Source organism: Lissotriton vulgaris, chromosome 11 (genome assembly GCF_964263255.1).
Source record: "Lissotriton vulgaris chromosome 11, aLisVul1.2, whole genome shotgun sequence".
Classification (NCBI taxonomy): domain Eukaryota; kingdom Metazoa; phylum Chordata; class Amphibia; order Caudata; family Salamandridae; genus Lissotriton; species Lissotriton vulgaris.
The window spans coordinates 297,638,331-297,665,377 of NC_141699.1; the positions used below are offsets into that span (position 1 = coordinate 297,638,331).

Consider the following 27,047-nt stretch of genomic DNA (forward strand, 5'->3'; position numbering starts at 1 on the left):
CTAGGAAATTACATGTATTAGTTCTCCTAATCAAAGCCTCTTGATGTACATATAGTAAATGTCATGTGAAAGTAATAAACAAATAATTAACACATTTTGTGGATATAAAATGTCATGTTTATGTTGATTGCAATAAATATGGCCTGAGAATTGTATATTCTCTAATGTAGGGATGGTGTCTGCATGTCTGTCTCCCTTAAAGGAATTTGCATTTGAGGGGAGGGTTGATTTGGGTAGGTCTCAGGTCGGTCCCCACCTGTGGGATGTTAGAACATGCAGCACCTTTTGAGGTGAAAAAGAGGAGCTGGGGTCTACAGTCACTTCTGAGGTGTCAGACAGGTCAGCACAAGACTAATTCATTTCTGAGAAAAATGAAAATCGGCATCTCCTGCAGGGTGGAAAAATGCAGACACGGGCTCACAGTGCTTGCTGAGATAGAATGCAACCACCTAAGGGGTAGAAGAAAGGTGAGAGTTCTAAAATGCGGCAATCTGTTCCATGGAAGGAAACCTGGGATTGACGAGGAAAAAAAATCAAGAGTGAGTCTAACAACTAAAGCAATTTATAAGGAGGTCGACACCAATAGTTCCACGAAAATGTATGCAATTAGAATTTGTTAAGGAAAACAACGCCAGCCGACGTGTTTCGTCAACAGGTCACTACCTGCGACTCTACAGGGCTGATAAATGCGCTTGCGTGTTCGATGAACCGGTGATAATTCCGACCCAGTCAATGGGTAAAAGTGTGACCGCGGAAGAGGCAGTCAAAATTATGAGTGTCACACGGGCGGGTGCGTCAGTCTCTTGGCAGGGCCTGAAGGTGCAGGGTCCAGCATGTGCTCGTCTAGCCGTGGGAGTATGGGAGCTCCCATGAACGAAGCAGAATTATCACCGGTTCATCGAACACGCAAGCGCATTTATCAGCCCTGAAGAGTCAGAGGTAGTGTGACCTGTTGACGAAACACGTGTCGGCTGTCGTGGTTTTCCTTAACGAATTCTACTGCCATAAAACAACTTTTCATGGAACTACCGCTTTCGACCTCCTTATAAATTTCTTTATTGTACCAACTGTATACCTTATACGTGTACCCAGGACTTGTATTGTGATTGTGTTGTTATGGGTTTTTAGCTCATAACCTGTACAGGGGTTTTGGGTCTTCCCCTGACCTGGTTGCACCATGAAGCATTTGTTCTTCGTTCCCTCAGTACACTGCACTGTTAACCTGCCTGAGCTCCTCTTACCTATTCCTTCAAAAACCCTTCGCAGAGACTACAGTCTAACAACAAAAGCCACCGTGGAGTGAAAAACAGAGGATGGGAAGCATACATAGACATTTATGGTGGAAGAAAATGCTATCGGAACATGCAGGCCACTCCAGGGTGGGAAAAAAGGCTGAGTTTGGACAAGCAGTAGGGTGATCAGGTGTTCCGCATTTGCCCCGAAAGTCCGGGGTTTTGATCAGCAGTCCCGCCAGATTTCTGCAATTTTAGCTCATGTCCCAGTTTTTAGAGGGGGTGGGGGTGGGACTAAAAAAAGTGAGAGGCACTTATTGGGTGTTCTAAAATTGAACTAGTTAGCAGCTGTTATAAGTAAGCAATTTAATTTACATGTATGATGCTGGTTTTAGAAATAACATTTTATTTATGTTCTTAGTGCTTCTTCTGTGTTCATTCTGCGCAGCACCATTGATGTAAAATTGTAGACCTTCTATTTTTGCAAAATGTCCGGGGTTTTGGTTCTCAAGATCTGGTCACCCTAACAAGCAGCCACCACTGGGTGGAAGGAAGAAGTTTGATATGCAGCACCTCTTTTGAAACAAAGAGTATTTGACCATGCAGATCAATGGGGGAGTGGGGGTGGCAAAGAATGAAACTTGTTAGCCACCATGGGGGTAATGGGTGCCACCATCTGCAGACATCAAAATAATACAGGAATCCGCATATAGCTCTGAGACGAAAAGGACAGGGGTTTATGAAGACACTGGTGTGAAACGAATAGTCGATAATTATGTATAAACGAAATGGAATTCAACATGAATCCGTCTTGGAGGGTAGAGGGATTTTGTAACAAGCATCATCTCCACATCCGAGATGGTAAAAAAAAACACAACATGCAGCCGACTGTTGGTGCTCAGAACGGAGGGTTGAGATGGGGGACATACCGCCTCTTCTAGGGTGGAAGCAGAAGGAACTGAAACATACAGTGGGGCGGCTCGGGCTGGTTGAAACATTTACGAAATCAAACAGGAGACAATATAGTACATGGCTTCTGGAGGAGAAAACGTACAGCCAACCTCGGGGTGGAACAAATACCAATAGTGTGCTGCATTTTACTACTAGTATTTCAGGTGTTGTAGTCTCCTGCGTCCGCTACAACCAACCCACCCATTCTAGCTGCTTAGAAAAAAGAAGGTCCCTGAGGGCTACTGCCTAACTCGACTTGACAGATTAGGCCGTGTTGGCGGTGGTCTGGCCATTTTATATCAGGACAAATTTCACTGCCATACTATACCCCTTTCTGACCCCAAGGACACATTCCAGGTCTTATATTTTTCCCTTTCTGATTCTGCTAACCCAGCATTTAATGGAATCTTGGTATACCGCCCCCCTGGCCCAAGAGCAGGATTTGGGCTGAAACTGATGCAGGTTCTGGAACCCTATTTTGGCCGACAAAATCTGACCATTCTAGGTGATTTTAATTTCCACCTTGAGCTATTGGAGGCTCACGACACTATTTCCCTGGTAGAAATAATGTCAGCCTGCGGACTCACCCAGCTGGTGAACGGTCCCACCCACCGAGCGGGGCACACGCTCGATGGCATCTTCTCTAACGACCCTAGGCTGACAGTTGCCAGCCCCTTCCATCTCTCCTGGTCGGACCATCTGGCCGTTCCCTTCAATATGATGTATCCCGCACGGGGCTATATTAGAAGGGTCTCGAGCACCATGGAAGTGCGAAGGAACCTTAAAAAGATCAGGGAAGATTCCTTCCATCCATGGACATCCAGTTTGTCCATTCCTCGGGAGGCAGATACCTCCACTGCGGTCTCTATTTGAAAATACCATTTCTGAGGCCTTGGAGGAGCTTGCTCCTGCAAGGTCTTGCTATTCTGCTAGGAAAAGACCCTCAGCTCCCTGGTTCTCCGAACAGCTCCGGCTTCGGAGACAGGAAGTAAGAAGGCAGGAGCACTTATGGCACTCTAGTTGGGCCCCTAAGGATAGAGAAGCCCATAGGGTCCTGCTTAAAAACTACAAACTAGAAGTTATTAAGACCAAGCAGGAATACTTCACGGCACTCACCTCCTCATTGTCATCTCCTAGAGAACTCTTTAGGATTGTCGATTCCCTTACGACCCTTCAGACACCGGATCCTGTGGTTGCCTCTCAGGACCTGTGCAACAAGATAGCTGCCTTTTTTCAGTCAAAAATCGCCGACATCTATGCTGCTCTGGAGGTCCAAAAATCCCTGACCGCCGTTCCTTTGCTGCCTGCTCTCCCTGAGCCCAGTGTTGCGGAATCCTCTCAACATCAGGATTTTATTTCCTTTCCTCCCCTTTCCTGTCAGGATCTTGAAATCCAGCTTGATAAAACCAAATCTGTCTCTCCGCTGGATGTCTGCCCGCTAAAGATCCTCAAGCAGTGCAGAGAATCTCTCCTTCCTCCTCTGGTTGATATCATGAACAGAGCGATGAAGGAAGGCATTTTTCCCCAACAGTGGAAGAATGCTGTAGTAAAACCTTTGCTTAAAAAGCCTTCTCTGGATCCCGGGGTGTTAAAGAACTTTCGCCCCATTTCACTGCTCCCGGCTCCCGCAAAGATGCTCGAAGCCCATCTAAATAAACATCTGGCTGCATTTGTGGAGAGCTCGGGCTGTTTGGATCTCTCCCAGCATGGTTTCAGGAGGGAACATAGCACAGAGTCTGCCCTCACCATAGTGCTGGATACCATCCGCATCAGAGTTGATGAGGGTCAGACCTCCCTCCTGATCCTTCTAGACCTCACAGCGGCCTTCGATACCCTGTCTCCTGTGGTGTTAACATCCCGCCTGAGGGAGATTGGGGTCCGCGGGTATGCTCTGGAACTCCTTTCCTCTTTTCTCGACCATAGAGAACAAAGGATAATGCTGGGATCGTTTCTATCTCCATCCCTGTCTGTGCAATGTGGGGTCCCTCAAGGGTCAGCGCTCAGTCCTACCCTTTTTAATATCTATGTGACCCCCCTTGCCAGACTTATTAGATCTTTTGGGATGGAGGTAGTTTCCTACGAGGACGACACTCAGATCTTAGTCTCTCTCTCCCAGCCAGCTACGTCAACTGCCGCCAATTTTAGATCTTGAATGGAGGCAGTTGGCCAGTGGATGATCCACAATTCACTAAAACTGAATGGGGAGAAGACGGAGGTGATGGTCTTTGGAGGAAAGGAACCGATCTGGTCGGTGGAGTGGTGGCCGAACTCGCTGGGCGTATGTCCCGAGCCCACCTTGTCAGCAAAAAACCTGGGAGTTATGATCGACCCCAACCTTAGTATGTGCCAACAGGTCAACAGGACTGTTTCGACCTGCTGGGGGATTATCCACATTCTGAGGAAAATCAGGCACTTCTTGTCACCCCAGGCAAGAAAGCAACTTGCTGTCGCTCTTTTGGGCTCGCGCCTGGACTACTGCAATGCGCTGTATGCAGGGCTGAACAAGAGTCACCTACAGCGCTTGCAGGTGGTCCAGAACGCGGCAGCGAGATTTGCTCTTGACCTACCAAAACGTGCCTCTGCCACTGAAGCCCGAAAACAACTGCACTGGCTCCCTGTTGAATACCGGATCCTTTTCAAATCCATGGGCCTGGTGTATAAAGCCCTAGCTAAACCCAGCCCTACAAGCATGGGATCCATTCTTTCTCGGCATAACCCCAGTAGGAATCTTCGCTCCAGTCACAAACTTCTCCTCTCTGTACCCCGTGTCAGAAAAGCAAGATGGGGAGGTAAGGCCTTTTCCTTTCTGGCACCCAAGTGGTGGAATGCCCTCCCTTTGGAAGTAAGATCCAGTCCCTCTCTGCAAACTTTTAGATCCGCGCTTAAAACTCACCTTTTTACACGTGCATACCCGTAGTGTTGCTTTGTATATTCTGTTTATTGATTTTGATAGGCGCCTTGATACCTTCGGGTTTAGTCTGCGCGTTATAAGTTGCATAATAAAATAAATAAATAAATAAATACAATGTGCCACATGCTGAGAGAATCAAAACTCTTTCTTGTATTCTTGGTGTTACAGTGGGTGCCAAGGGTACTGTCATCTGATATGGTGCATGTACATCAGCACTGGGTACTTCCAGGCTCTATTCTCCGCCAGATCTTCTTTGATCCGCGACTTTATGTAAACGGCATGTTCAAGTGGGTGCTTGGCGGTGCCGCTTCCGCTCTTGTACTGTGGGATTTCAGACGTTGCGGTGTTACGGTCTGTCGAGCGGTCGGTGCTAACTACTGCGGATCTCGAAGGCATTGATTCACTCGAGGCAGTGCCAGTTTTACAGGCCTAACAAGTCTCATTTTTACAGAGACGCTTCCATTTAGAAGCACGTTACACAGTGTCACTTTAATCGGGAGCTAACGCTCGGTGCATTAAAGCAGCATTTATAATGTCAATGAAGAGCTGGGAGCTCCCGCGCAGTTCTCTGGGAGGGACTTTCATTGAGAAATCTGGAGCGCTGCTGTGAAGGGGGGCGCGTGTTCAGCGGGGACAGAGGCAGGCGTTTGCGTTTCACGTTAAAACTGCCCCATAACTGGTAGCACTTGCCTCGGTGTGTAGATAATGAACGAGAAGTCTGGGATCCAAGGCCCCTTGCACAGAAGACACGATGACCGCATTTAATATGTACCTCGCTCCTGGAACACCCCAAGGCAGAGATGCACGCAGCTCATTGAAATCACGGCGGCGCCTCATACAAAAGCTTTTTCCTGGACATGCTAGTTCTACGGAGGACAGGGCGCAGCGGCCGAATGCACGAAAAGCTAAAATAGTTTCCTCGCCTCCCAGCACACGAATGGCCATGGGGGAAGGCAGCGCCGCTCTCCTCACATATGGTCAGGCTGCGCTCCGGACCCGTTCAGCTGTCCCCGCACACTGACTGTCAGTCACCCATTCCATTTCAGGTCCCGCTACCGGCGCTGGACCTTAAGCCGGCGTTGCCTTTTTTGGGTGGCCTGGGCACCCTCCCACGGCCCCTCGAAGGAGCAACTGGGCAGGGCCCGGCAGGCCCAAATATAGGCCGAGAAGTGAGGAATTACCAATGAATTGCAGGGCATTCCTAAAGTGGAGGCGACCGGGCCAGCCTTCTGCGCGTATATAAAGGCCGGGGCTGAGGACTCAGCAGCACACAGCACCGGCAAGTCGAGCCCCTCGCACTCCGAGTCCAGCCTCCAGCAGCAGCAGCTAACCCCGCAGTCATGTGCGACGACGAAGAGACCACCTCTCTGGTGTGCGACAACGGCTCAGGGCTGGTGAAAGCCGGCTTCGCTGGTGATGATGCTCCCAGGGCAGTCTTCCCCTCCATCGTTGGCCGCCCTCGCCACCAGGGTGTCATGGTAGGCATGGGTCAGAAGGACTCCTACGTGGGAGATGAGGCGCAGAGCAAGAGGGGCATCCTCACCCTGAAGTACCCCATCGAGCACGGCATCATCACCAACTGGGACGACATGGAGAAGATCTGGCACCACACCTTCTACAACGAGCTGCGCGTCGCCCCAGAAGAGCACCCCACCCTGCTGACTGAGGCCCCCCTCAACCCCAAGGCCAACAGAGAGAAGATGACGCAGATCATGTTTGAGACCTTCAACGTGCCCGCCATGTACGTGGCCATCCAGGCCGTGCTGTCCCTCTATGCCTCCGGCCGTACCACCGGCATCGTGCTGGACTCCGGCGACGGCGTCACGCACAACGTGCCCATCTATGAAGGTTACGCACTGCCCCACGCCATCCAGCGCCTGGACCTGGCCGGCCGGGACCTGACCGACTACCTCATGAAGATCCTCACTGAGCGCGGCTACTCCTTCGTCACCACCGCCGAGAGGGAGATCGTGCGCGACATCAAGGAGAAGCTCTGCTACGTGGCCCTGGACTTCGAGAACGAGATGGCCACCGCCGCATCCTCCTCCTCCCTGGAGAAGAGCTACGAGCTGCCCGACGGCCAGGTGATCACCATCGGCAACGAGCGCTTCCGCTGCCCCGAGACCCTCTTCCAGCCCTCCTTCATCGGCATGGAGTCCGCCGGCATCCATGAGACCACCTACAACAGCATCATGAAGTGCGACATCGACATCAGGAAGGACCTGTACGCCAACAACGTGCTCTCCGGCGGCTCCACCATGTACCCCGGTATCGCTGACCGCATGCAGAAGGAGATCACCGCGCTGGCCCCCAGCACCATGAAGATCAAGATCATCGCCCCCCCTGAGCGCAAGTACTCCGTCTGGATCGGCGGCTCCATCCTGGCCTCCCTGTCCACCTTCCAGGCCATGTGGATCACCAAGCAAGAGTACGACGAGGCAGGCCCCTCCATCGTCCACCGCAAGTGCTTCTAAGCGGGCAGCCAGGCGCAGCAGCCTTGCACGCTCGGAGCCAGCCGCCACCTCACTGTTCTCAGGGCATTGTCATTTTGTAGAGTGGACTGGGCGATCTGCAAGGCTCCTGCACGCAGAGAGCTATGGACGAGAGAAAGGAGTTTTATCACTGTGAAAGATCTTGGCAGCCAGGGACCGGGACTTTTGAAAGAAAACAAAACAAAGCAAAAATGTGTTGTCACGTTAACACTGCAGACGCTGAACTGTAATATCATGGACAAACTGGAAGGCAACAGTCCTTGCTGACCTCACGATGCTTTGTTTACATACTATAGACATATCACACACGTGAAAAGTGCCCTTTGTTAAAATGGGGAAAGAGGCTGAAAATGGGACTACCGTTTACTTATGATTTTTGCTGTTTACAGAAAAACGTTCTTGGTTCACTCAGTGAAAAAATAAATTTTGTAACGTCTTGCAAACGTCTAAACGAGTTCTGCCGCGTTCTTTGTTAGCAAACAAATGTGGTATGTGAATGAAGCATGTGTGTGCTGCGCTGTCGGCGAATTGCAAACGTACTGTGAAGAAATGCGGGTATTTGCAGAAACGTTCCCGTGGGAGGCATGGGGCGATGATGCAGGACATGTAACAATACTGCAAACAAAGAATCTGCACTATTAGGGCAAAGCACAATGTATACCTTCAGCCCCACACTTTCCGGCCGAAACGCCGTCTTACAGGGGGGGGGGGGGGGGGGGGGGGGGGGCTTCCTCAAAAAATAATAGATTTAGGAAGGGTCGTCTCAGCAAAGCAGCTACACCACGTACAACATAAACATACTACAATGCACACTCCCGACCCAGCCACTTATAATGCTACCTTCCACTTCCACCACAACAACTACCCTCTTACCACTCCTCTAATCCAAGCTCCATACTCCATTCATACCACGCCACTCCCAAACACACATTCTCCATTACAATACAACATACACTCCACTCCACTCTGGCAACAAACTTAAACATCTACACACTTCGACATACTTCCCACCTTCACAAAAACCCAGGCGCAACAAAATCCCCAACACCACACTCCAACCATCTACACTTGCGTCTGCATCCACACTACAGCCAGACATTCCAGCAAAGAAATGCTCCATCCTCACAACACCCACTCTTCTGATGTAACTAACGCAGAATGATGGGGCCCGCCGTTAGAATACATGTCCTCCCCACTCCTAATCTCCTATCACAGAGATGTTCACTGGACTTTGACTGAACGGGGGCCCCTGATGGGTGGAGGGGTGAGGGGGATGGACTCCTGAGGGGTTGGATCTCTTTTGCACAGTAGGGGCCTGTGTTATGACCCGGACATACTTCACCCACCCCACACTTCACTCTATCCACCCTGTGTAGTCACCCATACACAGCACATCCCAATACCCGAACCACCCACACTATCACACACATTCCAGCCAAACACACCCATTATACCACACCCAAACCTCCTCCTAAACCCACACTTTCCAGCCCACCAACTTCACACCCATCTACACCACAAACATACCGTCCATACTCTTTACACCTACTCCACCCACACTACCTACCTTCCCCACCCTACCCACACTCTACCTACCTTCCCCACCCTACCCACACCCTACCTACCCACTCCACCCACCCACACTCTACCTACCTACCTACCCAAGCCACCCACTACCTACCTAACCCACTCCACCCATCCCCTACCTACCCTACTCACTCCACCCACTACCTACCTACCCAAGCCACCCACTCCACCCACCTACACCCTACCTACCCACTCCACCCACCTACACACACACACTCCAGCCATCTACGCACCCATCCACTCTACCCACACACTCTATCCACCCATCCATCCACTCTACCCACCCACCCACTCATCCAATCCACACTCTACCCACACCCTACCCACTCCACCCACTCCACCCACACCCTACCTACCCACCCACACCCTACCTACCCACCCACCCACTCCACCCACCCACCCACCCTACCCACTCCACCCACCCACACCCTACCTACCTACCTACCTAGCCACCCTACCCACTCCACCCACACTCTACCTACGTACCCACAACCTACCTACGTACCCACAACCTACCTAACCCTACCCCACCCCACACCCTCCACCACCCACACCCTACCTACCATACCCTACCCACTCCACCCATCCACACCCTACCTACCCTACCCTACCCACTCCACCCACTCCACCCTACCTACCTACCCACTCCACCCTACCTACCTACCTACCCACCCACTCCACCCTACCCACCTACCCACTCCACCCTACCCACCTACCCACTCCACCCTACCCACCTACCCACTCCACCCTACCCACACACTCTACCCACTCATCCATCCATCCACACTCTACCCACCCACCCATCCACTCTACCCACACACTTTACCCACCCATCCACTCTACCCACACTCTACCACATTCCCCCCATCCATCCACGCTACCCACCCATCCATCCACTCTACCCACCGACCCATCCACTCTACCCACCGACCCATCCACTCTACCCACCGACCCATCCACTCTACCCACCGACCCATCCACTCTACCCACCGACCCATCCACTCTACCCACCGACCCATCCACTCTACCCACCGACCCATCCACTCTACCCACCGACCCATCCACTCTACCCACACTCTACCCACCCATCCACTCTACCCACCCATCCACTCTACCCACACTCTACCCACCCATCCATCCACTCTACCCACCCATCCATCCACTCTACCCATACTACCCACCCACCCATCCATCCACTCTACCCATACTACCCACCCACCCATCCATCCATCCACTCTACCCACCCACCCATCCATCCATCCACTCTACCCACACACTCTCCCCACCCATCCCCTCCACTCCACTCTACCCACACACTCCACCGACCCATCCATCCATCCATCCACTCTACCCACACACTCTACCCACCCATCCATCCATCCATCCATCCATCCATCCACTCTACCCACACACTCTACCCGCCCATCCACTCCACACTCCAGCCAGCCAGCCAGCCAGCCAGCCACACACACTCCGCCCAGCCAGCCACACACACACACACTCCGCCCAGTCAGACACACACACACACACACGCCAGCCAGCCAGCCAGCCAGCCAGCCACACACACACACTCCACCCAGCCAGCCAGCTAGCCACACACACACACACACACACACCAGCCAGCCATACACTCCAGCCAGCCAGCCATACACTCCAGCCAGCCAGCCATACACTCCAGCCAGCCATATACTCCAGCCAGCCATATACTCTACCCATACTCTACCCACACTCTACCCCATCCCCCATCCATCCACTCTACCCACCCACCCACCCACCCACCCATCCATCCATCCACTCTACCCACACTCTACCCACCCACCCATCCATCCATCCACTCTACCCACACTCTACCCACACTCTACCCACCCACCCATCCATCCACTCTACCCACACACTCTACCCATCAACCTATCCATCCACTCTACCCACACACTCTACCCACCCATCCATCCACTCTACCCACACACTCTACCCACCCCATCCATCCACTCTACCCACACACTCTACCCACCCATCCACTCTACCCACACACACTACCCACACACACTACCCACTCATCCATCCACTCTACCCACACACTCTACCCACCCCACCATCCACTCTACCCACACACTCTACCCACCCACCCATCCACTCTACCCACACTCTACCCACCCATCCACTCTACCCACACTCTACCCATCCATCCACTTTACCCACACATTCTACCCACCCATCCATCCACTCTACCCACACACTCTACCCACCCACACACTCTACCCACCCACCCACTCTACCCCACCCATCCACTCTACCCACCCATCCACTCTACCCACACACTCTACCCCATCCCCCATCCATCCACTCTACCCACCCACCCACCCATCCACTCTACCCACACTCTACCCACCCACCCACCCATCCATCCATCCACTCTACCCACACTCTACCCACCCACCCATCCATCCATCCACTCTACCCACACACTCTACCCATCAACCTATCCATCCACTCTACCCACACACTCTACCCACCCACCCATCCATCCACCCACTCTACCCACACTCTACCCACCCATCCATCCACTCTACCCACACACTCTACCCACCCATCCACTCTACCCCACACACACTACCCACTCATCCACACACACTACCCACTCATCCATCCACTCTACCCACACACTCTACCCACCCCACCATCCACTCAACCCACACTCTACCCACCCACCCATCCACTCTACCCACTCTACCCACTCTACCCACCCATCCATCCACTCTACCCACACACTTCCCACCCATTCATCCACTCTACCCACACTCTACCCATCCATCCACTTTACCCACACTCTACCCATCCATCCACTTTACCCACACATTCTACCCACCCATCCATCCACTTTACCCACCCATCCACTCTACCCACCCATCCACTCTACCCACCCATCCACTCTACCCACCCATCCACTCTACCCACACACTCTACCCACTCATCCATCCACTCTACCCACTCATCCATCCACTCTACCCACACACTCTACCCACTCATCCATCCACTCTACCCACACACTACCCACTCATCCATCCACTCTACCCACACACTCTACCCACTCATCCATCCACTCTACCCACACACTCCACCGACCCATCCATCCACTCTACCCACACACTCTACCCGCCCATCCACTCCACACTCCAGCCAGCCAGCCAGCCAGCCAGCCAGCCACACACTCCAGCCAGCCAGCCAGCCAGCCAGCCACACACTCCGCCCAGCCAGCCACACACACACACTCCGCCCAGCCAGCCACACACACACACTCCGCCCAGCCAGCCACACACACACACTCCGCCCAGCCAGCCACACACACACACTCCGCCCAGCCAGCCACACACACACACTCCGCCCAGCCAGCCACACACACACACTCCGCCCAGCCAGCCAGCTAGCCAGCCACACACACACACGCCCAGCCAGCTAGCCAGCCACACACACACACACACACACACTCCGCCCAGCCAGCCACACACACACACTCCGCCCAGCCAGCCACACACACACACTCCGCCCAGCCAGCCACACACACACACTCCGCCCAGCCAGCCACACACACACACTCCGCCCAGCCAGCCAGCTAGCCAGCCACACACACACACTCCGCCCAGCCAGCTAGCCAGCCACACACACACACACACACACACACACACACACACACACACTCCGCCCAGCCAGCCACACACACTCCCCCAGCCAGCCACACACACTCCACCCAGCCAGCCAGCTAGCCACACACACACTCCACCCAGCCACACACACACTCCACCCAGCTAGCACACACACACACACACACACTCCACCCACCCACCCACCCAGCCACACACTCCAGCCAGCCGCACACAACAAACTCCAGCCAGCCAGCCACACACACACACACACACACACACACACACACACACACACACACTCCACCCAGCCAGCCACACACACACACTCCACCCAGCCAGCTAGCCAGCCACACACCCACACACACACACACACACACACACACACCCACACCACCCAGCCAGCCACACACACACACTCCACCCAGCCAGCTAGCCAGCCACACACACACCCACACACACACACACACACACACACACACACACACACACACACACACACACACACACACACACACACACACCCCCACACACACACACTGCACTCCAGCCAGCCATGCACTCCAGCCAGCCAGCCATGCACTCCAGCCAGCCAGCCATGCACTCCAGCCAGCCAGCCATGCACTCCAGCCAGCCAGCCATGCACTCCAGCCAGCCAGCCAGCCATACACTCCAGCCAGCCAGCCAGCCATACACTCCCAGCCAGCCATACACCTCCAGCCAGCCAGCCATACACTCCAGCCAGACACTCCAGCCAGCCAGCCAGACACCCCAGCCAGCCAGCCATACACTGCACAAATACACACATTTCTTATCCACACACCCTTTGCTCCATATATATCTACCTTTCTCGCCACACAGCCTCTATATACACACTTTTCATTCTACAACTACATAAATGTCTTTCCTGTCCACACACCGACTACAAACAAAAAAACACACCCTCCACATACCACCAACATTATCACAGGCTTCATGTACACACAAACACATGTTATACATACACACACAATATATTCATATATACATACATACACATTATATGTACTCACACAAATACAAAGAAACATTTCATGTACCTTGATTCAGATGTGCAAGCACACAAGCTCCACCCATAAACAATGTATGGGTGTTTATATGTACAAAGTAATCTATCGTTGACACACAGACTCCAACCCTGAAGCACACACCACACACACCCCAATGTCCAAATTAAGTCCCTGCACAAACACCTGTCCCTTCCACTCCAATCCTGAAACACATCCACATGCTCCCCCTCCTGTCCTCTCAACAGAATCCCTCTCTTTGCATAACAAATCTTCCACAGGACTATTCATATATAAACACTCCAAGACATCTAATCTAAAACACCCACTCAACATATGCCAATTACCAGACTCCCACCTACCACCATTACAAATGCACACAACACCCCTGCATCATGGCACATTCCCCACACACTGTCTAGACACCCTAAATTCACTCCACCCAACTTCTAGGGGATGCTCACACCGCCCCCAAAGATGCCCACAAAGCCCCACCAAACGATGCTACGCCCAAGACACAAATGCCTGAACCCAACACTAGACCATGAACCCAACACTAGACCATGACACCACATGCCCCAGTTAAACACAATATAGTGACATCAAACTCCCCTAGTGACCTTCCGCACCAGTTCGATCTGTCCATCCCCAAGTAAACCTTCTCTCGACCCACAGGGATTTCTAGCCATCCACCTCCACACAGTGTTCCCCCCCAACACACACACACAAACACACACACACACACACACACAAACCTCTTTCCCCCACACACCCATCCCTCCACCTCCAGACACGCCCAATCCCTCCACCCACAGACACGCCCAATATCTCCAACTCCAGACACGCCCCATGTCTCCACCTCCAGACACGCCCAATGTCTCCACCTCCAGACACGCCCAATGCCTCCTCCTCCAGACACACCCAATGCCTCCACCTCCAGACACACCCAATGCCTCCACCTCCAGACACACCCAATGCCTCCACCTCAGACACACCCAATGCCTCCACCTCCAGACCCACCCCAATGCCTCCACCTCCAGACACACCCAATCCCTGCACCTCACGACACCCAAGTCTCTCCACCTCCAGGACACGCCCTATGTCCACCCAGACCACGCCCAATGCCTCCACCTCCAGACACACCCAATGCCTCCACCTCCAGACACACCCAATGCCTCCACCTCCAGACACACCCAATGCCTCCACCTCCAGACACACCCAATGTCTCCACCTCCAGACACACCCAATGCCTCCACCTCCAGACACACCCAATTACCTCCACCTCCAGACACACCCAATGCCTCCATCTCCAGACACACCCAATCCCTGCACCTCCAGACACACCCAATCTCTGCACCTCCAGAAACACCCAATCCCTGCACCCCTAGAAAAACCCAATCCCTGCACCCCTAGACACACCCTGTCACTCCACCTGCAAAGACACTTCCAATCCTACTCTCAGGTCCCGCTACATCGCTCTACCGCCAGTAATATCTCATCCATCTCCACACACCCTATTCCTCCACATAATACTTCACCCCCCAGAAAATAGTCCCCTCCACCCCACTTCTGCATAAATACTATTCCTCAACCCACCTGCATGCCTTCCATCAATTAAGAGCAGCTCCACACACTGGCACTCATTTCACTCAGCCGCCCACACACTGCCTGCTTAGCTCCACACACACAGCCACATAATGACCCACACTCTAAATCTATCGATACACCGCCTATATATGCAAACAACTTTCATCCAAATAACTATAAAATTCACACACCCTCTCAAACCACACTGCTCTACATATACATGCTTCACCTTTATCAGGGAAGATGAGGCCTCTCAAATGCCAAGTATTTTGGATCTGCCAATCTGGTTTCTTTACCTAGGCCTTATGCCATATCCCAGAAGCACATTGTTTCAATTCTGCTGTGGCAATATATTTCTGACAGCACTGGTTCTAAACAACAAAGACTTATACAAAGGTCAAGACGGCATAGTTTTTATTGGGGGTGGGGGTTGGGGGGGGTGGGGGGGGGAGTTACCCAACCTTTGTGGGGAGACACCAAACAATAACAAACCACGCCAGAACCAAATTTATTACAATACACCACCCTCGCACTACACCAACCTGATGCAACTTACTTCACCAGCCCATATCTTAACATCACATAGCTTCCACAAAATACATGAGACCAGCTCGCCCGCAACAAAATGTACCACCCTCACAACTACATCCAACTTCACAACCACATCAACACAGGTGGATGGCATATCACACCACAACGTACCTCATACATTAACATGCAACATCTCTGGTCTAGAGATGAAGCCTGCTAATACACCCAAATACTACTGAGCCTCTTATTCATCAAATATCAACAAAATAAGAACCACCAGGTTAGTAACTATTATACACCAATTATCTATCAATAGCAAACCAAAGTCCAAGATATGCACTCTATAGATGACTACTTTATTTTGTGAAACACCATCACATCACACCTCACCGAAACGCACTATTCCATTGGACAAGTGAATGGCACAAATTCAAACGGTGTATCTCTCAAACTAGACCAAATTACACCATAGAACAATATACTATGCAGCACCCCAGACCACTCCTTAAAATTTCGCTTCAAATTGGAGAATGTCAACCCTTAACACTTTCCACACCATGCAACTCCAAATCCCATATTAAAAACTAAAACCTACAACACAATCAAATCGTACCTACCATTCCACATACGACAACCCTACAACTCATCACACTACACCATACGAAACAATATTATAGTAGATCAGACCATGTAACATCCCATGGCCATACACTCCACTACAAAGAGCATTAACCACTCGTTCGATAGATGCCTGTACGTAAATGGTGTCACCAAGGTCTGTGTTGAGAACCAGTATCCAGGTCGCCAAAATTATTTTCTTCAGTGGAGAATATTTGGAAGCAAGACTGCCAGGTTTAAGTTCACTATAGCAGAATTAAGTACCACAGAGGGAACGATCTGGAGGCAGATTGCGCTTGATCGAACCAGTGTCAAATGTTTGGCTTTGTGCTTGGAACATAGGCTGTCTAAAAGGGAATCGGACATGCAAAGGAATGACAAGCTAGCAAAACCACTGGATCAACTGAAGGTTGCATCTCTGTTCCTGCTGGAATACATGGATCTTCAAAATAATTACTAGTAATCGAAGGTATTTCGATGTAGCCAACATACAATGCAGGGGACATCCATAGGACTTCTGGTTCAACGTAGTGTGATGGAGATGGATCGCAGGGCACATGAGAGTTCCTGATCAAAGAAAAGGGCACAACTCAATACAATCATCAGACTAAAGAATTTCATAAATTAGGTAGAACGTCGAGGTCCTTTTAAGTGGGCTAGATACAAATTCTAACTCAAGGAAATAAGCAAAAGCATGTGATCAGTGGTGTGTTCTTTGTGGATACCTCAAATTATCTGCACTTGATTCTCTGTGTATTAATGAATTATGATCAGTACTACTGAAATAAAGGACAGTGGTAAAGTTGTTTTTACAGAGTGGCTTCTACTTTACGTTGAGGAGCAGCCCTTTGTGCATCAGCAAGTTTTAGAATCGGCCCAAGAGGACAAGTAAGTCAGACTCCTATTCCAGCAGCGGATCAGTGGGGATGGATTCCACATAAGGAGACTGCCGTTATAACTTTGTGCAATAGCATTTGGGCTCAGTAACGGGGTGAAATTTTGCCTTGCAAAATACACATAAGGAGGGAGGAATGCTTGACCTCTCAGTGCATACAACTGGAATTCCAGGGGCAATAAGTAGACGCCACTACACTCTTATGGTGTAAAAGCCAGCTCGGCCCACATTGAAGGTGGTCCCCTACCAGGCAATGAGGTGTCTGTACCACAGAACCTTTAGACCCCAAAGGTCCTTCAGGTTCTAGGTGGTGAACATCCTCTGGTTAGATGCTAATAAGTAGTGCCCAGCGGGACAAGTATGCATATACTGGGAAAGAGGTGGATACACATCCAGTTCATTGACCTTCCAGAGCGTTACCAGCACAGGCTGAATTTAGCCAGTGATGGTGGCTTCGGCACTTCTGATGCATGGAGGAAAGTGTAGTGTGGTCTGAATCACCACGGACAGACTAGGTGTTTGAGACAATATATAGTTTGAGCCCCAGGTTACCTCTTGTCCTTAAAAATGTAATCTAATGACTCATGTAGTACTGGGTTCCGTAGTATTTTTGTGGAAAACCAACGATTCTTCAAAAGCCTCAGCTGGGCATTGCCACTTAATGCAGAAAAGCAAAGATGAATGTTAATTAGGGAAGACATGTAAAAAGTGTGCAGATTAGTTGATGGAGCTGAAGATGCATCTCCCTTTTAGAAAAGTCTTAAAAACATGGCTTTTTACGATATAACATAGGCGCAGTATAATCTGAAGTAATCTATCAGTTCACTATGTGGCTTTGCAACACTACAGCAGCTAGAGGCCCAAGGGCCTTTGTGTACTTTATGCATTTTGTTAATTTCATTTCATACTTGTGTGGTACCAGCAAGCACAGAGCTCTGAAATCACTACTTTGATAACCTATGTGTCTTGGTAGCAGGACCATAATTTATTATTTTGAGACCCAGCGGTTGAGGGTATAAATGGACTCTTGTCACTTGACTACTAGTTATTACTAAACTCAATGATCCTAGCGTTATAGATTTTAGAACGAGGAAACACCCAAACAGTCCTTTGGGATTTGAACCAGTTACATGTAGTTTATGCAGATGTCTTAAGTGCCCACTCTATTCGACTGTTTTACAGATCTTATGCTCTGCAGATTACGGATGCCAGTGTATCTTGGGACAAATGGCACTTTGTATAATTTGTTTCCGTGTTTGAATGTGGACAAGCAGGAGAGTATTAGAAGGCACTTGAGCTGAACTTACCTTTCATTCGCAAACGTTAATAACCAAGAAACTATTGGAATGAAATAGTATTCATTGAGAAATTTCATATTTCGAAAACACAAACACAGAAGAGTGTCAATATGGAAGGAAAAAAACATGGTTGAGGAAAGAGGAAGTACCTATCTCTTCAGACATACAACTATAAGTTCACTCTCAGCCCAATTGGAGAACATTTCTTTCTTTTTTGTTTTTTTACAGAGCGTCACTATGGTTACTCAGCCACCCATGATTGTAATTGAGGATACATGAAACCCTGTTTTAGTTTATGCTTGAGATTTAACAGCTATAATGCAAGCAAAAGATCTTGCCAACTGGAAAAAGAGTCGCATTCAACCACGGTTGGATGGTCAGTTCTTGATTACGGACTGACCCTGTAACCCACGAGTACCTGGTAGCGGTAACTAAGCAAATGCCATTTTAGGTGCTGCCTCCTCCTGTCACAGATTATGCCAAATATATTTATTTTTCTCGTACCTTTCCTGAGTTTGTTCCCCGGGACACGTCTATCACCCAGGTAGCTGAGCCTTTACTGAATTATATTGTAATAAAGAGCCACTCGATTGAATAACTTTGCCATAGGTTTATTTATTAGACTTCACAAAAGATACAACAGACCTGCATTAAAATACATAATTCATCAAGATATCAAAGTATTACTTTATTCTTGAAGGGAACCCAGGTGTGGCAGTGAAAGGAGGATAGAAAGAATTATTAGTGAATGTTTGTCACTTGAAATCCTCGGCCACCATTCTTACTCAGTGTGCATTTCTTCATAATTTCATTTTTTTGATAAGTTGTACACGTACTGTCCTTACAATCATAACAAAGTATGTATATCATCATTTCACTGAACTGACAGACAAAATGTGTTTATTACTCCGCGATGTAGATCATTTGTGGGTATTTAAACCAATAGCATGTTCAAATGACTTCACAATTCGATTTAGAAGTCATTAGGTTTTCTTTCACCAAGTGTCAATACTACTCTTACTGGCCTATGACCTGTGTGTCCTTTGTATTTAAGCTGACATTTATCAATAAGGCTCAAAATCCTGCACAGCTTTTTAAATTACTCACAAACATCCACTTTCTCGGCTGTTTTAGTGTGAGCTTCCCATTGGTTGATTGAATCAAGTCAGTGCACATTCCTGACTATGTAAGTGCCCACAGAAAACAGCTGATGTATGTTTCGAATGCAGAGCCACAGGAAGTATTATTTTCCAACTTTCTCACTGGTGATCCGAGGTCTAAACCCAGTTTCCACACTTGACCTGACCGAACTGCACAAGGACCAATCACTACCTTCCCACTTGAATTCCCATATATGCTAAAAGAGGAAGAACGCAGGGACTGAATCATTTGCAGCATTCAGCACTACTTGCAGAAAGTGAGCATTTACTTCCAGGCAGTGCTGAAATGAAGGGGGAACCAGCCGGTTACGGCAGCTATTTTCCAACCGGATCGGGGATGCGCACGGCCCCAGTGAAATATGGTGAATAGATCCCGGTGTGATTTGCCAGCACCGAGATACAGTTCAGCCGCATCTGCACGTTGCATGCTCGGAGCAGCACCGTGTATGTGGTGAGTGGACTTAATTCTCTCTTCCAGCTTGAGCACAAAACAAAGGGCGAATTTTAAGGGACATCATCCCTCTTTTTGTTTGAGTGGAATTCTGGCTGAAAGCTAACCGGAGCCGAACACCTAGATGCCAATGCAAGGGGAAACAAAGACACATAGCGTGTTATCACTTCACAAGTACTTAAAAGAAACATAACTACTTAGAAGAATTGGAGGCATGTTTTCGACTGTGGAACCCCTATATGTAAGCGATATGCAAGACCTGTAAGAAGGTCACCAGTATAGAGCATTTAGACCAGTAATAATTTCACATACATGGACAATAAATCATGCACCTATATAGTATAAATCAATGTACAGGTATTACACAAGACAAATAGGACTTTAAGGTGTAGGAGTTACAGTGTTTACTGTTAGAGACTATGTGCTAAGATTGTATGAACGGGAGAAAAGAAAATCAGATTTTAAAATGTAACGGTGCTTCGTGCTGTCCTTTATTACTACCCAAAGAAACCCTTTTTAGCATACTTAGAATACCAGATTGAGAAAAATCAATGAGTTTTTTTTTAACACGTCTTGCAGTTAGCATGCAGATCCTTGATGTCGGTTCACCAAACACTGTCAGATTAAAAGGATTGCAGTTTACGAACTACAAGTAATAAAATGATCTGTGTCAAATGCAGTGACCCACTTATCTACCTAACATAATAATCGGTCATCTGCATGTTACATGATGTGCTCTGCAGGAACACAAAACTCCCATTGGTAGTTTATGAGTCATAACTGACATTAACAAAAAAAACATATCTCCAGCAAGTACATTAACCACAGCGTTATCTTACCATTGCTATTCCCAGAGATTTACTGGGCAGACAAAGCAAAGGTACTTTAAACTCATAAGATATTTTCAACAAGCATTTACAATGCAATGGTCTCTGCATTATTAAAGGTAGAGCTATTGGCATTGCTCATTTTTGTTGTTGTTGTAATCGTTAAATAAATGGCATTGTCATTTACAATGCCAATACCTTAATCGCTCGCAAATGCATGACTTATTGCATTTACGCCCACACAGAGCCACACACACAGAGCCACTCACACACACACAAAGCCACCCACACACACACACAGAGCCACTCTCACGCAGACAGAGCCACCTACACAAAGCCACTCTCACATACACAGAGCCACCTACACAGAGCCACCTACACAAAGCCACCTACACAAAGCCACCTACACAAAGCCACCTACACAAAGCCACACACACACACAGAGCCACTCTCACACAGACAGAGCCACCTACACAAAGCCACTCACACACACAGAGCCACCTACACAAAGCCACTCACACACACAGAGCCACCTACACAAAGCCACACACACACAGAGCCACCCACACAAAGCCACACACACACACACACAGAGCCACCTACACAAAGCCACACACACACACACAGAGCCACCCACACAAAGCCACCCTCACACAGACAGAGCCACCCACACAAAGCCACTCTCACACAGACAGAGCCACCTACACAAAGCCACTCACACACACAGAGCCACCTACACAAAGCCACACACACACAGAGCCACCCACACAAAGCCACACACACACACAGAGCCACCCACACAAAGCCACACACACACACAGACAGAGCCACCTACACAAAGCCACTCTCACACAGACAGAGCCACCCACACAAAGCCACTCACACAGACAGAGCCACCCACACAAAGCCACTCTCACACAGACAGAGCCACCTACACAAAGCCACACACACAGAGCCACCTACACAAAGCCACACACATACACAGAGCCACTTACACAAAGCCACACACATACACACAGAGCCACCTACACAAAGCCACACACACACACAGAGCCACCTACACAAAGCCACCTACACAAAGCCACCTACACAAAGCCACACAGAGCCACCTACACAGAGCCACACACACAGAGCCACCTACACAGAGCCACCCACACAGAGCCACCTACACAGAGCCACCTACACAAAGCCACCTACACAAAGCCACACACACACACACAGAGCCACTCTCACACAGACAGAGCCACCCACACAAAGCCACTCTCACACAGACAGAGCCACCCACACAAAGCCACTCTCACACAGACAGAGCCACCTACACAAAGCCACACACACACACACACACACACAGAGCCACCTACACAAAGCCACACACACACACACACACACACACACACACACACAGAGCCACCTACACAAAGCCACACACACAAAGCCACACACACACACAAAGCCACCTACACCAAGCCACACACACACCCACACAAAGCCACCTACACCAAGCCACACACACACACACACACACAGAGGCACCTACACAAAGCCACCTACACAGAGCCACCTACACAGAGCCACCTACACAGAGCCACCTACACAAAGCCACACACAGAGCCACCTACACAAAGCCACACACACACAAAGCCACCTACACAGAGCCACCTACACAGAGCCACCTACACAGAGCCACCTACACAGAGCCGCCTACACAGAGCCGCCTACACAGAGCCGCCTACACAGAGCCGCCTACACAGAGCCGCCTACACAGAGCCACCTACAAAGCCACCTACAAAGCCACCTACAAAGCCACCTACACAAAGCCACACACACAGAGCCACCTACACAAAGCCACACACACACAAAGCCACACACACAGAGCCACCTACACAAAGACACACACACAGAGCCACCTACACAAAGCCACACACACAGAGCCACCTACACAAAGCCACACACACACACACAGCCACACACACAAAGCCACCTACACAAAGCCACCCACACAAAGCCACACACACAAAGCCACACACACACACACACACACAAAGCCACACACACAAAGCCACCTACACAAAGAGCCACATACACAAAGCCACACACACAGAGCCACCTACACAAAGCCACACACAGAGCCACCTACACAAAGCCACACACACACAGAGCCACCTACACAAAGCCACACACAAAGCCACACACACAGAGCCACCTACACAAAGCCACACACACACACAAAGCCACACACACACACAAAGCCACACACACAGAGCCACCTACACAAAGCCACACACACACAGAGCCACCTACACAAAGCCACACACACAGAGCCACATACACAAAGCCACACACACAGAGCCACCTACACAAAGCCACCTACACAGAGCCACCTACACAAAGCCACACACACACAGAGCCACCTACACAAAGCCACACACACACAGAGCCACCTACACAAAGCCACACACACACACACACAGAGCCACCTACACAAAGCCACACACACACACACACACACACAGAGAGCCACCTACACAGAGCCACCTACACAGAGCCACCTACACAGAGCCACCTACACAGAGCCACCTACACAAAGCCCCAAACACACATCACTGACCATGTCATGAGTGATGTAATATGTGACGTCATCAGCAGTGCATTGCACGCACAAGTTATAGTGAGTCTAACTAACTATAACGTGGGAATTTCAATGGTTTTATGTCAGTAAAATTTCCAGCTCACTATAACTGGTGTCAAACCTATGGTTTTTTCAGTGAATTTAATAGGTTTTTTAAATGCTAATTCCTAACTATAACTGGTGTGAAACCTTTGGTTTTTTTCAGTGAATTTCAAAGGTTTTTTAAATGCTAATTCCTAACTATAAGTCTCAGTTTATAAGTAAGACTGTTAGCGCTCTAGTTGTTCTTTAGGGACACTCTGGGACATTCTGTCATTGGGCTATATTTGGGCTACATCTGGCTGATATTTGGGCTACATTTGTTTTTTTTTGTCTCTGGTGGCCATCTTTGGGCTACATTGGGCTCTAACATATATATAGCACAATGTAGCCCAATATATATTTTTTTCAAAGTTCATTTTCGTAAAAACCACTTGAGCATATATCTTGAGACATAGCAAAGGCACATCAAGCTACCAGTCCCTACAATTTTGCAAAAAATGTTTTTTTTGCCTTGGAGCGCTCCCGGTGCGCGGCCCGGTGAGCGCCCCGGAAAGCGTAGTTTGCACCGAGGAGCGTCCCGTAAGCGCCAATATCGCAAACAAAAACATAATCGTGACGTATCGCGTAGCCGCGTCCGCGTGATACGCACGGCGTAAGCGCACCCGGAAGCACTCGAGCGAATACGATCGTGCAACGTTAAGCGCCCGACGCGCTTACGCGACGCGCCCCTGGGCGGGCCCTGGGGCGCGTAGCGTAAGCGCGTCGGGTCATGTGACCTGAAAATAGTAGGGAAAGTAGGGAAACACCCCACCCATTTCCCTCACAACCTGTTTGCTTTTGCTGAGACCACACCTCTTGTCTGTTCCTGCAAAAAAATCTAATTCAACCATGTCTGGTTTCCCAGAACCCTTGCCAGGACCAGTCCTCAGACTCTTCGGATGGATTCCTGCCTGAGGCCCCCCCACAGAGAAAAGTGAAGGACCACTTCATATGGAAGTTTTTCTCTTTTCCAGAGGGGGAGAAAAAATGCAATGCAGCCAAAGTCACCTGTAAAATTTGTGACACTGTCCTATCACGTGGGGATCACACCCGGAAGTATAGTTTCGGGAATGCTACTTTAATCAGGCATGTTAAGAGGAGGCACCCGATTAAATATGCACGGGAGAGCACCAGGGTCCTGGCTCGCAATCCACCACCCGATGGCCCCTCCACTTCCACCGGAGCTTCAACATCATCATTTGTGAGAGGAAGACCAGCAGTGATGACCCCAAATATTCAGCCTGTTTTTGCAGATATTACAATTCGTTGTAAGCAGTGTGACCAACTGCTCTGTTATGGGGAGCAGAGCATTGAGCTGATTGTTAGAAAGAGGGAGGAACACCGCTGCGCCCCTCAGCCCTAATTTCCCCCTTTTTTTTTGCTCCTGTTGAGCAGTTTTGCATTCCCTAGTTTTGTTTTTGTTCTGAAAAAAATACCCAAAAAATTTAAAAAACGGTCAGAAAAAGTAAAAAAAAATTTAAAAACTAAAAAAGAAGAAAAAAAACAGTTCTTTTTAGAACTACCTCCAATTCTCTAAAAAGAGCTATATTCCTTACATATTGTGTTCTTTTTTTCAATGAATCGGTACTGCATAACTGTTTGGATAAAATGACTGAAAGAAAGGGAGAAAGACTGATGGAACAAATGACAGAAGGGGAGTGAGTAAAGGTGAGTTGATTACAGTGAGGAATGCAAGTTGAGTGAGGGTGAGTGAAGGGGGAGTGACAGAGTGAGAGGATAGAGGGAGTGAGGGTGAGACAGAAGGAACGAGGGAAGAGGAGTGAGAAAGTGAGAGGACTGAGAATGAGTGAAGTGGAGTAAGGTGAGTGAGAGAAGAGGAATTACTGAGGGAGCGAATGAAGGGAAGAGAGGGGAAGGGAAATAAAGCAGGGGGACTGAAAGAAGGTGAGTGTGGGAGTGGAGTGAGAGGAAAACAACAATTTAAGGGGCAGATTTACAAGCCCCTTGCGCCACGTTTAACATGAGAAAAGTGACGCAAAAGTGGCGCAAGTGGCTTGTAAATCTGCCCCTAAGTCTCTACATGTAGGTACTTAATCAAAAAAAAAAAACAACAAAAAGATTTTTTTTTAAAAAACAGCTACATTTTTTTGAAACGGTCATTCTTTTTTCCCCATGGTATGCTCCTCGGTACGCTCCCCGGTGCGCTCCCCGGTGCGCGTACCGGGCGCTCTCCCCGCGAAAAGAAAAAAAATATTTTTTTTTTGCCCCGCGGGCCCTTTTTTGGCCCCCACATCAAACCTAGGGAGTCGGGGGGGTCTACTCTGCCCCCTTTTGGTAATTTCCCCCTTTGTTTTTGCCACCCCTTGTGTCTCGATTTTACCGAGACACAAGATGGCGGCCGCTCCGGACTGTTTCGAATGTTTACAGACACCAGAGAGCCAATCAGCTTTCCGTGCGCAAGTCGCGTGGCGCGCCCGGAGCGCTCCCCGGTGCGCGTACCGGGGCGCTGCCATAGATATATATATTTTTTTTAACCTAAATTACTCAAAATCCACTGGAGCACATATCTTGAGACATAGCAAAGGCACATCGGGCTACCAGTCCCTACAATTTTGCCAAGTTTGGTGGAAATCCATTCAGCCGTTCGGGCTAAAAGTGAGTTCGACCGCCCCATGGAAATTAACATGGGGAAAACACGTTTTGGGACCCCCCTTTTATCTCGGACCCCGCATGACGAATCCACCCCAAACTTTCAGGGAAGGACCGGAGCTCGAAGAGGCAAATGAGGAAATTTTCAGGCAGATTCGTCAACCGACGCCAAAGTTATTCATAGTAGAATTTTGAGATTTTCCATTGAAAAAAATCCTAACTATAACTACCTACTGGCGACCGCCAGTAGGTAATATATATATACACACATAAACGTAAAGTTTTAGCCCTCGGTGGAAGAAGCCACAGGATTGAAAATTTGAATCCATTTCTTTTGGGAGCAGCTGCAAACAGAAGACGCAGGGAAGACAGTCACCTTCAGTTCGTGTTCAGCCAGACCGGTTTCGGGAGTCTATCCCTTCTTCAATGGCTTCAGCTCAACAATGCTGGTGCAGTATGCACTCATGAATTATATCGCCTGCCTCCAAGGGCATGGTCAAATA

The 27,047-nt window shown here is 49.5% G+C and overlaps 2 protein-coding genes across 2 annotated transcripts in view; one reads left to right on the forward strand and one right to left on the reverse strand.

The window, feature by feature from the left end:
* The window catches only part of MED13L (mediator complex subunit 13L), a 1,083,173-nt gene that overhangs the window by 722,471 nt on the left and 333,655 nt on the right, over nucleotides 1-27,047 (reverse strand). The gene's annotated exons all lie outside the window — the stretch shown is intronic.
* Nucleotides 6,350-8,037, forward strand: LOC147679684 (actin, alpha cardiac muscle 1-like). Its single transcript, XM_086943259.1, has one exon. The coding sequence runs from the start codon at nucleotides 6,435-6,437 to the stop codon at nucleotides 7,566-7,568; it is 1,134 nt and encodes a 377-aa protein (XP_086799385.1). The 5' UTR covers nucleotides 6,350-6,434; the 3' UTR covers nucleotides 7,569-8,037.